This window comes from Neophocaena asiaeorientalis, unplaced genomic scaffold (genome assembly GCF_003031525.2).
Source record: "Neophocaena asiaeorientalis asiaeorientalis breed wild unplaced genomic scaffold, Neophocaena_asiaeorientalis_V1.1 scaffold295, whole genome shotgun sequence".
Classification (NCBI taxonomy): Eukaryota; Metazoa; Chordata; class Mammalia; order Artiodactyla; family Phocoenidae; genus Neophocaena; species Neophocaena asiaeorientalis.
In genome coordinates this window covers 1,303,768-1,317,391 of record NW_020174718.1, presented here as the reverse complement: position 1 = coordinate 1,317,391, position 13,624 = coordinate 1,303,768, and the positions used below count along the sequence as shown (strand labels likewise).

At 43.9% G+C, this 13,624-nt stretch overlaps 2 protein-coding genes across 4 annotated transcripts in view; both read right to left on the bottom strand.

Moving 5' to 3' along the window:
- The window catches only part of LOC112409742 (toll-like receptor 8), a 144,202-nt gene extending 138,158 nt beyond the window's left edge, over positions 1–6,044 (bottom strand). The window contains exon 1 of the mRNA XM_024760044.1: positions 5,946–6,044. The gene's annotated coding sequence lies outside the window, so the exon portion shown is untranslated. The remainder of the gene's footprint in view (positions 1–5,945) is intronic.
- The window catches only part of TLR7 (toll like receptor 7), a 35,858-nt gene that overhangs the window by 18,494 nt on the left and 3,740 nt on the right, over positions 1–13,624 (bottom strand). Inside the window, exons 1-2 of one of the 3 annotated variants that reach the window (XM_024760038.1) lie at positions 6,407–6,556; positions 5,946–6,046 (exon numbers count right to left, since the gene is read on the bottom strand). The exons of 1 other annotated variant lie outside the window; for it this stretch is intronic. In XM_024760038.1, coding sequence (XP_024615806.1) covers positions 5,946–5,948 — 3 coding nt within the window. In that variant the 5' untranslated portion in view covers positions 5,949–6,046; positions 6,407–6,556. Of the gene's footprint in view, positions 1–5,945; positions 6,047–6,406; positions 6,557–13,624 lie in introns of those variants that run through there. One more of the 3 variants, XM_024760036.1, reaches the window with a different exon arrangement.

The window sequence follows — 13,624 nt, the reverse complement described above, 5'->3', positions numbered from 1 at the left end:
CGGCAGGCGGACTCTCAACCACTGCGCCACCAGGGAAGCCCTGTTTGTAGATTTTTTGATGATGGCCTTTCTGACCGGTGTCAGGTGATAGCTCACTGTAGTTTCGATGTGTATTTCCCTAATAATTAGTGATGTTGAGCATCTTTTCATGAGTTTGTTGGCCATCTGTATATCTTCATATATACACTACCAAATGTAAAACAGATAGCTAGTGGAAAACAGCTGCATAGCACAGGGAGATCAGCTTGGTGCTTTGCAACCACCTAGAGGGGTGGGATAGGGAGGGTGGGAGGGTGACGCAAGAGGGAGGGGATATGGGGATATACGTATGCATATAGCTGATTCACTTTGTTATACAGCAGAAACTAACAGAACATTGTAAAGCAATCATACTCCAATAAAGATGTTTAAAAAAAAAAAGGCAAAAAAAGAATCCGCCTGTCAACACAGGGGACACGGGTTCGAGCCCTGGGCCGGGGAGATCCCTCATGCTGCGGAGCAACTAAGCCCGTGCGCCACAACTACTGAGCCTGCGCTCTAGTGCCCGCGAGGCACAACTACTGAGCCCAGGTGCCACAACTACTGAAACCCGCGCGCCTAGAGCCCGTGCTCCGCAACAAGAGAAGCCACCGCAATGAGAAGCCCATGCACAGCAACAAAGCGTAGCCCCTGCTCGTCGCAACTAGAGAAAGCCTGTGCGCAGCAACGAAGACCCAACGCAGCCAAAAATAAATAAAATAAATCAATTTAAAAAACAAAGAGGGAGGGGCCCCAGGCCCACGCCGAGGATGCCTACAGGGCCTAGTCGGCCATCCCAACAAGGAGCGGCAGGCCGATCCATGGCAAGGTTTTCAGCCAAAGAGTGCTACGGTCTGACTTCATGTTAGAAGGATCATGCTGGTTGCTGTGTTGAAAGAGACAACGAGGGGAAGGGTGGAAGCGTGGAGACCAGGCAAGAGGCTATTACGGTAATTCAAGCAAAAGCCCCAGCTGGCAGGGGTGGAGGTGGTGAGAACTTGCCAGATACTGGATAGATTCTGAAGGTGAAGCCAAAGCAAATATGACTTCCAAGTTCTTGGAAGCATGTGAGGGGAGGAGCTGCCGGCAGCAAACATTTCTGGGAACAAAGATACCGGTGGTAGTTCCCGGGGCCAAGAGGGTCAAGAGGATATATCTGAAGATGGCAAGCATAACAGCATGTTGTAATGCTGGTGAGAGTGCGGAAGAAACTTCCCCAAACCCCCATCGTGAATAATAATGCCGAAGAAGATGCAGGAGAGACAGGGGAGGAAAGCAGGGAGGTGACCCAGTGCACTAGCGGGGAGACTGGCTTTGGCAAGGATTATAAAAATTCCATCCTTAGTTTAAGAGTCTGCAAATTGGTTCACCTATCTCCCATCCTCCTTTGAACCTGGGCAGGCTTTTTTCCGTATCTGGAGGAGAGCAGCCGAAGAAGCGATGTTGCAGGACTTGCCAGGCTGGGACAGAAAAGGTGGGAGTGTTTCCACCTCACCAAACACTCCTTCTCTCGTGATCTCTTTGTCTCTCTCTCCACTTGAACTGGAGCTCTGAGCCACCAGCCTTGGAAGAAGTCTGGGGACAGCACAGCTGCCATATTGGAGAGACCACGTGGAGCCAGTGGCAGCCTGCAGCTGTGGAGTCTCCCCATCCAGGCACCAGAACTGTGCGGGGGTGAGTCCAGCCCCAGACACCGACTGCAAGTGGCAGACACACCCACCGCCACAGACGCCTCAGTGAACCCAGTCAACCCGTGGGCCCGCCACACATAACACTCCAGGACAGTGGTGGTATCAAGCCAGTGGGTTTTGGGGGGATCTGCTACACGATCTGGGTAACTGCACAGGAGGTCAGGCAGGACAGGTGGGTGCAGAAGCTCTAGGCGGGCACACAAGCAGAGGGGAGCCGGTGGGCCATCTCTCCCAATTGCTCTTCCAATTCTCTGATGCAGTCAGGGAAGCCGGAAGCTGGGTTATCAGCTAAGAGTGAGCAGCCGGCACGAGGGGCTGGGGGTAGGAGAGGGGAAGGTGGAGAGAGCCCTCCAGGAAGACGAAGTTGGGTGTGATTACCTGGTGGCAGGTAGAACCTCTCACCTTTCTGTATTGCATCGGTATTCCCCTTCTGGTCTTTATTATATAATTTTGCATGGCTATGATCTGGTTAGATTTAATGACTTGCAGCAAAATTCTTCTCCATCCTCCGCTCATCTACCCAGTAGCCAGTCTGAAGGCCAACATACCTGCGGGCTACTATGAGCCAGACTTCAGGGGACAACAGCTAGGTGCCCTCAGCTACTCCTCCCATCTATTTTTAAGATCACAGAGCAGAAAAAAAGCCACGTTGCCTGAGTTGAAAAGGAAGTGTTGGAATATGCATTTCTGGTGGAGGGAGTCACTGAAACCAATCTATGGAAGCAAAGGATGTCATGGCGCGGTGGGGATCCCGTAAATGGATGGGCTGCGTTGAACCAGAGGTGATGGCCAACTGGAGAATCAGGAGAAAGAAACCTGGAAGAGGCAAGGAGTGGGGAGCAATTGTGGGAAACCCCTGAATTTGAGTTCACTAACCTTTTGTCATGTTGCCATGACACTGAATTGTTTGAAAACTAGATGTGCATTGTATGTATCACCCTAGGGGCTAAGGGAGGGGCAGAGAATAAGGGAAGTTATGTGCTATTGTTTTATAGGCCAGCCTCCACTGGGAATTTCCCTAAAAGACTTATGACCAAATATCCCCTTTTTGCAAATTCTGAAATACTCCTAATTATAGGCTAACCTCTGTAAAATGTAATTACCATGGACGTCAAAGTTTCATTATATAACAACCAAAAAATTAAGTACAAGGATATAACCCACTTACTTAAATAAAGAGACTTTGTATCATTTCCCTTCTACCATTTTAGCCCAACAGACCTAGCTTTCAAAATAAAAGAGTAAAATGATATAAAGTTGTCTTACATAAATTAGGAACTCAACAGCTACTATGCATCACAACAGGCACCAAAGACCGTAAGATATTAAATCTTACTTGACATTATACCCTGTCCCCCTTTTCACATAAAGCACAATTGGCACATTTTTTTGTAATGGGCCAGTCAGTAAATATTTTGTCTTGCAGGCCACATGGTCTCTGTCACAACTACTCAGATTTGTCCCTGCAGCGCAAAAGCAGTTATAGACACTATGTAAACAAATACACTAACAATAAAGCTATGTGGGCACAAAAATTTGACTTTAGTATAACTTTTATGGGCCACAAAACAGTATCTTCCTTCGACTTTTTCAATCATTTAAAGAGATAAAAAAAATTCTTAGTTTGTGGGCTATACAAAAACAGGTGGCAGGCTGGATATGACCCACGGCCATCATTTGCTATCCCAGGCCTAAACTTTGGTGGGCTTCAGAGATATCAATGATCTATTCGTGGGGTGCAAAGACACTGGTTGGTTCATCTGTAATGACTGTTTTTAATTTCAACACCATCTTCCCTACTTTTAAACCATCAATTTTGATTAATTTAGTAAACGAATTCCTTATTATCTCTCTGGCGATGAAGAAATTTGCAGCAGTTAACTACTGTTATTTTGGCATGTTCCCTCTAACACTCATCTCCCTATTCCTGCATCTATTTCACACAGTGAGAAGCAGTTCAGTACTAGCGGGGGCTTCGCCAGTGGAAAGGTTTGATTGTAAATCCTTATTCTACCACCTAAGTGCTCTCTGACTTTGGTGAATCACTTTCCCTCCTGAGTCTCTGATTTCTCAACTGTCAAATGGTTAGAACGCAGGGCTCTCTTGCGAAACTATTAAGAAAAATAGGTAACCCATTTACCCAGGCAAACCGTCATCACAGATTAACCAACATTTAGTAAGTGTCTCGTACGTGCATTAAAAACATCAGGAATATACGATACTTAATTTCTAGCTTGCTTTTTCCATTTACCATTATATCATGAGTATTTTCTTATGTCATTCACTATTCTTTTAAGAAATATGATTTGATGGTTACATAACATTCCACTTAATGGGTGGACCACAATTAATTAACCCCTTCCCAACACTGGACGTGAGATATTCTCTTTGCCATGCTGCATAGACTGTCTTCGTAAATTGTTTGTGACATCCCTGATTGTTTCTTTAAGAGTTTCTAGAAGTGGAGTTTCCATATCAAAGGGTCTGACCTATAAGTATTCATAAGATTGAATAATTTTCCTATGCTTTTTGGTCTTTTCTATTTCTTCTTTTAAAAGTTGTTTTCATATCTTTCCTTATAAAAGATATCCCAATTTTTTTTCAGGAGTAAATTATCATAATTGAAGCCCACGGTGACTGACTGTGTCCCGGGTGGAAGCGTGTGCCGGGCCAGCTTGGTCGAGGTAGAGCAGAGGGGTCTCGCTACCAGAGTCGAGCTGCCCAGCCAAGATCACAAGCTCTTAACCCTCTTGAAGCCCCAGCTCCCTCCTCTGTGCCTCACAAGGCTGTTTGGAGGGTGAAATCGACACAGAGACATCCAGCCCTTAGCATGATGCTCAGTTTGTAGTAAGTGGTCAATAAATGTGAGCTCTGTTTATTACGATCAACCCTACCATGCCATCCCTCAAGGGGCAAAAGCAGATGCGGGCATGGGTTGGCATAAAAATAGACATCTGCGTTTCTAGGAAATGAAACTTTAAGCGGTTGCTTCTTTTGTAACATAGTGCCCTGTGGTTAACTCTTCATTAGACCTTAGACACGAAATGAGCCCAGGCGCCAACATTCAGATCTAGAAGTCAGAGTGGGTTCCTGGTGCAGGCACTCCATTGTGTCTAATTGGGGTGACAAAATAATTTCAAGAAAAGGCCACTGATGCCTTTTTGTGAAGAACTTTAGGCATACCTAATAACGCACAGCACTTGCAAAGGATTTGAACATATATTTTGTTATCTGAGCCCCTGCAATGGCCCTGCAAGGCAACTGGAGAGGTACAGCAATGCTCATTTTATAGCCAAAAAAAGTTGAGCTTCAGAGGGCTGAGGTGATACGCCCAAGGTCCCCCAGCTAGTGACTGGGAGAGCCAGCACTGACAGACTCTCTCCTCGACTAAACTTTAGTCAGCCTTCTCTAAGTCACTAGGCCTTGATTTGTGGGCTTTTGTGTCCATGTGGCCAGTTTTAGCAAGAATCCTGTTAGGTCAGTTTAGCCAGAATCCCTGACCACGCTATCTGATCATCCCTGCTATCTGATCAAGTCTCTCATCCCTACCATCCCCCAGGTGATGATATCCCATCTCCCTGGCCTGCTTTCAGCAAGAACCCCGTCAGGTCGGTCCAGCCAGAACGCCCCCTAACCCTGATGTTTCCTCTTAGTAATTTTCCAACCACTGACCCTCACTCTGTTCCTGGCCTATAAATCCCCACGTGTCTCTGCTGTATGTGGAACTGAGCCCAATCCTGTACTAAGGTCCCATTTCCCCGACTGCTTTACGTCCGGTCTGCTTCTGCTTTTCTGTGACCGTACGCGAGCCCAGGCTCCTGTATTCCTATTCCTGCCCGTCTGCCCCTGCTGCCACACACACATACTCGTTCAGACGCCACCAAACGCTAGAAAAAGCAGAAAGGAACTTCAGTGATTTCTACAGTTTTAAAGCTGAAAAGGTGACGTGAAAAAAGTTAGACCCATAGAAGCTATTTCCCCAATTCAAACATCCACTCTTCCTCAGGGTGGGATGCAGTAACTCCTGTCGGAAGTTGCACAGAGCAAGTATTGATTAATCTGAAATTATAAAATACCCCCATGATTAATCTTGATTGTGAGAGATCATGGAAGAGGTTTTCCTCAGCAAATAACCGAAGTACAGATACTTAAACATCTCTCTTGCCGGCCGGTTTCAGTTCTTCCCACAAAAAAATGACAGATAACACTTTTTAGGGATCTCTTAGCTGTCCTTACCATTTCTAGTCTTCTTCCAAAATGAAACAGAGAGGTCTGGTTGAAGAGAGCAGAGCATGAGAGGTGTCAAGATCAGCCTGAGATGGACCCAATAGCATCAACTAAGGTAAAGAGAAAACACCAAACTTTACATTTCAGAGACAGCAAAGTACTGAAGCTTCAAAGCGTGCTGGGAACATGGCTCTAAGACATGCTGCTGAAAACGCCTATTAATAGCATTTACTTCCTGAAAGTTATCTAGACTAGAGACGCACTCCAGAAAACCATTTCTAACATTATTAAAAAATCTACTTTATCTTCGAAGATACGACATTTGAGACTACAAAAACTCATTAGATTCTAAAAGAAATTTTTCTTTTGCATGTGATTTGGGTTCCCTCTCCTCCCCTCCCCTCTCTCTGAGAATGGCTCATAGATCTAGTTATTTAAATGATCTGAGTTTGTCCCAGTGTTGAAAATACCTTTCTCGGCTGCATGGAGTGATTCGAGGTCTGGAGTCTTCTGAAGTGGAGAGATAGGCTGCAGGAAACCTAGAGTCACAGAGACTCCAGGCTGCCAGCCGTGGAGCTTCCAAGTGCAAAGACAAGGTTAGGGGTTGGGGGGAGGAGCGTGAGTATTTAAGCTATCTCAGACATGAGGTCCGCAGAAGCAGCAGCTTCCTCTTATTTCTACCACCACAATCGGGGCAATGTCATGTCTAAATCCAAGCAACCTGGTTGATCGATCTCCTTTTTTCTAGGAGTTTCTCCATCTCAGCACTACTGCCATTTTTGGTGAGATAATTCTTTGTGGCATCGTAAGATGTTTAGCAGCATCCCTGACTTGAACCCGCTAGATGCCAGTAGCACTGCCCCTTGACAATCACAGATATCTCCAGACATTGCAAAATATCCCCCGGGGCGCAAAAGTGCCCCAGATTGAGGACCACTGTTCTACAAGTATCTTAGAGACACGCCTAAATTTCCCTCATTCTGTCTTAGGCCCAGCTGAACGGGACTCTGGTTTCTAAGCAGTGGCAGAGCTTCCAGTTGTTTCCCTCACTTCAATGAAACGAGGGCAGCTGCACTCGCAGTCCAGGGTCATGTAAAACCTGCTTCTCAAAGTGGGGTTCCCGGGAGAATCGCTCCCTTTTGAACTGATTATTGGTGCCTTTTGGAGGTAGAGTCAAAATATCAGTAGTTATGTTTAAAGGTCTTTAGTCCGCCTAGTCGCCCTGGAGAGAATTTGAAAACTGCCAAGTGTGTCACAAGAAAAACAGCTGACAGCCATCAGGGTTAATCTACTGAATTGAAAAGTCAATAGTGCCCCAGATCAGCTGAAAAACTATTAGATACAATAATAAGTCATCTTTATTGAGAGTTTATTATGAACCAGACACTGTTTTAACTGCCTGATATGTACGATCTCATTAAATACTAAAAAAATGAAGTAAATATCTTATTATCCTTTTTTTTTTTAAACAAATAATGGAATTAATGCAGAAAAGATACTGGACTTTCCCCAGGTCACATACCATGTAAGTGATAGTCACACAAGCAAAAATCAAATGCCCTCTTAGCAAACCACTTTGCCATGCAATCAATATGTAAAAATCAATAGCTTTCTCACATATAAACAATAACTAATCCAGATGGATAATAGGAGAGATTCCACGTAAAACAGCAACAAAAATATGAAATACTTGGGAAGAAAACTGACATGAAACACTTGCGAACAAAGCAGGTGATAGACGGGCAGGGGACAACGATGCCTTACCTAGCAGGCTGCTTGCTATGCATTTGCCCCTCAAATCCACGCTCCATGCCTTCCCACCCGGTTCTGTGTCCCGAGAGGCTGAGCTGTACAAACTTCATCACTAGCTGGCAGATTTCTGGATGGGTTTGCCCAATGGGGAAAAGGTCAGAGTATTTACCCCTGGGCTCCCTCCCTCTCCAATGCTGTGGGATGGCTGCCACCCTGCAATGATGCTCTGGTCAGGTGATGCTCCCCCCTCACGGCCACTCTTCCTGAATTCCACTAATTGTTCCTTCGCCTTGCCACTTGAAGCCTGTGACTGTGAAGACTCAACCCGTGAAACGCCACACCATTGTTGGGGATGTCCCTAAATCCTGTCCACACTGTTAGGAATAGTCACTTTGCTAAACTCATCAATTTCTGACTCCGAGTGTGCCACTTGTTTTCTCTCAGGACCCTGGAAGATGCAAAGAAGATGTAACTAGATGAAGAGAAATAGATGGTTATTAGGGCTAGAGGCCACAGCTGGGCATTTTTCATTGATCACAAAGATTAGGGTTATGTTATCCATAAATGTCATCTCCTCTGGATAGTAAAGGGTACATGACCAGATATCTCTCATAAAAATGAGGTATTGGATCTGACTGGGTTAAGACCCCTGGTAAGAATAGTCAGGTAACTTCTGAATGAAAAAGTAACAAAGGGAGGATTCCTCTTCTCGATCTATAAACGCATCATAAACGCTGCATTGCCTACAATGGCATAGTGCCAGTACATCAGTGAAAAGGAGGAGATAGCAAAGTTAAGTAAAAGCACAAATGGGAGGGACTTCCCTGGTGGTGCAGTGGTTAAGAATCTGCCTGCCAATGCAGGGGACATGGGTTCGAGACCCGGTCTGAGAAGATCCCACATGCCGCGGATCAACTAAGCCCATGCGCCGCAACTACTGAGCCTGCGCTCTAGAGCTTGGGAGCCACAACTACTGAAGCCCGAGCACCTAGAGCCCATGCGCCACAACTACTGAGCCCACGTGCCACAACTACTGAAGCCCACACGCCTAGAGCCCGTGCTCCACAAGAAGAGAAGCCACCGCAATGAGAAGCCCGCACACCGCAACCAAGAGTAGCCCCTGCTCGCCGCAACTAGAGAGACAGCCTGCGCGCAGCAACAAAGACCCAACACAGCCAAAAATAAAAATAAATTAATTTTTTAAAAAAGCACATATGGGACATTAAATTCACATCAATGGCAAAAGGAATTATTAAGATAAAGTTGGACAACTGGCTTAAAGCTTAGAAAAAAATTAAGCTGTAGTCTTACCTTGTTTTTTACATCAAAATTAATTTCATATGGCTCAAAAATTTAAATGTAAGACATTGAACATTAAAAGTACTGGAAGAAACCCAGATAAATATTTTTATAATCTTGAAGTGGGAAAGTCATTCTAAGCATGACAACAACAACAAACGAAGACCAACAGCAACGACCCCAGAGTCTGAAAGAAAACATCAAAAAATTTGACTACATAAAAATAAATCTGCTTACTCATCTATAAAGTGAGGGATGAGGGTGTGTGACCAGTAAAGGCACATCCAGGTTTTATATGGTAAGATCCCGAGGGAATATGATACTATTATGCTTTCTTGTATTGTTATTTATCTTTGATTCTATCTGCTAGGTCCCCAATGATATTGCAGACCCCTTGAGTTAAGGATGCATTGTCCCCAGCATCTCGTTCAGAGTTGCTATTTAAAAATCATTCTTCATGATGATAAAAATGAAAGTGATCATGAAAATAAGAATAATTTGATCACTTAGGTCAGTTTTGAGAAGAAGAGCTAGTCGTGGCCCCCGTGAGCTACCCGCATCTGGGTGACGTCGTGGGCCCAGGCGCCCCCGGGTTAGTTAGCTCAACAGAAATGACTGGATGAAGAGGATAGAGTGCTTCTATTCATCTTGCGAGGACAGGCCTCTCATTGGCTGGGTTACCTCATACTAGGTTTTCTAAGTCTCACCGCATTTCTTTTTTCCTTTTAGATGGAAATAAAGAAGATTGAAAGGGCCCTTGGTGGAATTAAACATTGAAGGACTCCTAAGATTAAGTTTCTGAAATTAAAAGGAAGTCCAGGCTTAAGTGGCACCCAGAGTGGTGGGTGAACAAGTATAAAGCTGGGTACAGAAACCCCAGGTTTGAGCCCCATTGCTGCCATCTGACTCTGACATAGACATCAAAGGGGTTGAATGGAAACTTAGCATCATACATACTCTCCTAAAGCTGTTGGGAACCTAAATAAAGCCCTTAAATAAATTGCTCTAGTCCAGTTAATGCTGTGTTCCCAGCACGGGGAAGTATAACATCTTAACGTTTCTCTATTTGGGCGAGCATGCGAATGCAAACAGGACCCCAGTGCTTCCCCAATTTCCGTTGGCTGTTCCCACTCTTGCATGCTGAAAGTCAGGGCTGGCTTGAGGAAAAGGAGAGAGAACTTTAATGACAAGCATCATACTATTTTTATAACAAGGCTAAAATGTTAACCCTTTCAGTTAGATACAACCATGAACGCTTTTCAAATAAAAATCTTTACTAGAAATTTTCAAACTAACACAACATTGTAAAGCAACGATAAAACTCATAAAGCTCCAATAAAAACTAATAATAAAAAAAGAAATTTGCAGATACCATGAGCCTGCTCTTTGTAAAGGACACGTAGAAATAGAACACAGCTTCCATAGCTCCTTCATATATAGTATATTTTTAGCATTGTAAAGCCCCAGTGTCATAATTAACCTTGTCTTTTGCTTCATTACCCCCTCCTTTTAAAAAAATTTAAAAATTTTTTTATTTTATTTTTTTAACATCTTTATTACCCCCCTCCTTTAAACTGAAATGTGAAGCATTTCTCTGCTTAGTCCTGTAAGTTTCATTTTACCTTGAAATGAAAGTGTTCTGAAAAAGTCCTTGACAGGATATGCAAATTCATATTAAAAAAACCTTCTTTCGTGTTGAGGGCTGGTCCCACATAAATATTAGAGTGTACCAGATGAGTCCAAAGGGTCAAATGCTTTGAAAAAAAGCCCTGATGCAAATAATGGAGTGGATGATTTAGTTAAAAAGAGAAAAGGTTATTTATGGAGGTAATGGTCGCTAAGCAGCTCTGCCTCTTGCCTTGGAAAATCAGAAGCAGTTTTGCCAGGTGGGCATTACAGATAATCCCTCTTGCCATTTGGTTTTCGTAGACTCATACGTGGATTCATTAGTACTGAGGTATAGTGGCAAGAACACTTGCTTGGGATATGAGAGACATGGCTTTGTAATAAAAATGTGACCTCACACCCGTACATTCCTTCATGTTTATCACGCCATTGAGTTAGAAGCACCATCACTCTCAGAGCCTAAGAATAAAACACCTGTGAGGTGTCTATTGTTTTTATTTATTTATTTATCTACCTATTTATTTATTTATTTCTGCATTGGGTCTTCACTGCTGCACGCGGGCTTTCTCCAGTTGTGGCGAGCAGGGGCTACTCTTCACTGGTGCTCGAGCTTCTCATTGTGGTGGCTTCTCTTGTTGCGGAGCACGGGCTCTTGGCGCGCGGGCTTCAGTAGTTGTGGCACGTGGGCTCAGTAGCTGTGGCTCGCAGGCTCTAGAGCGCAGGCTCTATATATAGTATATTTTTAGCATTGTAAAGCCCCAGTGTCATAATTAACCTTGTCTTTTGCTTCATTACCCCCTCCTTTTAAAAAAATTTAAAAATTTTTTTATTTTATTTTTTTAACATCTTTATTACCCCCCTCCTTTAAACTGAAATGTGAAGCATTTCTCTGCTTAGTCCTGTAAGTTTCATTTTACCTTGAAATGAAAGTGTTCTGAAAAAGTCCTTGACAGGATATGCAAATTCATATTAAAAAAACCTTCTTTCGTGTTGAGGGCTGGTCCCACATAAATATTAGAGTGTACCAGATGAGTCCAAAGGGTCAAATGCTTTGAAAAAAAGCCCTGATGCAAATAATGGAGTGGATGATTTAGTTAAAAAGAGAAAAGGTTATTTATGGAGGTAATGGTCGCTAAGCAGCTCTGCCTCTTGCCTTGGAAAATCAGAAGCAGTTTTGCCAGGTGGGCATTACAGATAATCCCTCTTGCCATTTGGTTTTCGTAGACTCATACGTGGATTCATTAGTACTGAGGTATAGTGGCAAGAACACTTGCTTGGGATATGAGAGACATGGCTTTGTAATAAAAATGTGACCTCACACCCGTACATTCCTTCATGTTTATCACGCCATTGAGTTAGAAGCACCATCACTCTCAGAGCCTAAGAATAAAACACCTGTGAGGTGTCTATTGTTTTTATTTATTTATTTATCTACCTATTTATTTATTTATTTCTGCATTGGGTCTTCACTGCTGCACGCGGGCTTTCTCCAGTTGTGGCGAGCAGGGGCTACTCTTCACTGGTGCTCGAGCTTCTCATTGTGGTGGCTTCTCTTGTTGCGGAGCACGGGCTCTTGGCGCGCGGGCTTCAGTAGTTGTGGCACGTGGGCTCAGTAGCTGTGGCTCGCAGGCTCTAGAGCGCAGGCTCAGTAGTTGTGGTGCACAGGCTTAGTTACTCCATGGCATGTGAGATCTTCCTGGACCAGGGATCGAACCTGCGTCCCCTGCAATGGCAGGCGGATTATTAACCACCGCGCCACCAGGGAAGTCCCGAGGTAGCTATTGTTAAAACCTTGGCTTGCCCCCAAGGAAGCTGATACTTCAAGAAGTCATATATCTAATATGCAAAACCGGGTTGCAATTCATGTTTTGACTCCACTGCCCATGTTCTTTCTGAAAGTCATCTAATCAGCCAGAACCTCAGCAATTCAACCAGATAATAACAAAAAGTCCTTTTTGAACTTACTTTCTATATTTGATGTAACTGTTCATATTAAAAGCTATCATGTTTCAATGATTTATTGCTGTGTAACAAACCACTCCAAAATGTATCGGCTCAAAACAGCAACCGCTATATTTGTTCACCGTTCTGTCATTTGGCCGGGGCTCTGCTGGGCTGTTCTGTTTGTCGCGTTTGGGGTCTTCCACGAGACTGCAGTCAGATGGCTTTGTTCGCCTGTCTGGTGCCGCAGTGGGGTTGGTGGGGAGGCTGTGACTTCTTGCTCTTTTTCTTTCCATGTGGCTAGAGCGGGCTTCTTTTCATGGTGATTAGATCCTAAGAGTGAGCATTTCAATATAGATAAGCCCCAGTGTGCAAGCACTCCTAAGCCTCATTTGCATCATCCTTGCTAATGTCCTACTTATTGGCCAAGCCCAGAGTCAATAAGGAAAGGCACTCCAGAAGAACATGAATATTGGGAAGCACGGTTCATTCAGAACCACCAAAGTGATGGTCTACCACTTGTGATATATACAAGAGAAAGGTAAAGGGATATGTATTTAAGGCAAAAACTGCTGTTTCAGATTCTTTGAAGGATACTGGATTCAAAACATTTTACTTTAGAATGCTATGCAGCCTCTAAAAGTCATGTATTACAATACTGAATGAGAGAGGGCAGACAGCAGAAGCAAGAAGAACTACAATCCTGCAGCCTGTGGAACAAAAACCGCATTCACAGAAAGACAGACAAGATGAAAAGGCAGAGGGCTATGTACCAGATGAAGGAACAAGATAAAACCCCAGAAAAACAATTAAATAAAGTGGAGATAGGCAACCTTCCAGAAAAAGAATTCAGAATAATGAGAGTGAAGATGATCCAGGACCTCGGAAAAAGAATGGAGGCAAAGATCGAGAAGATGCCATAACTGTTTCAAAAAGACCTAGAAGAATTAAAGAACAAACAGAGATGAACAGTACAATAACTGAAATGAAAAATACACTAGAAGGAATCAATAGCAGAATAACTGAGGCCGAAGAACGGATAAGTGACCTGGAAGACAGAACGGTGGAAT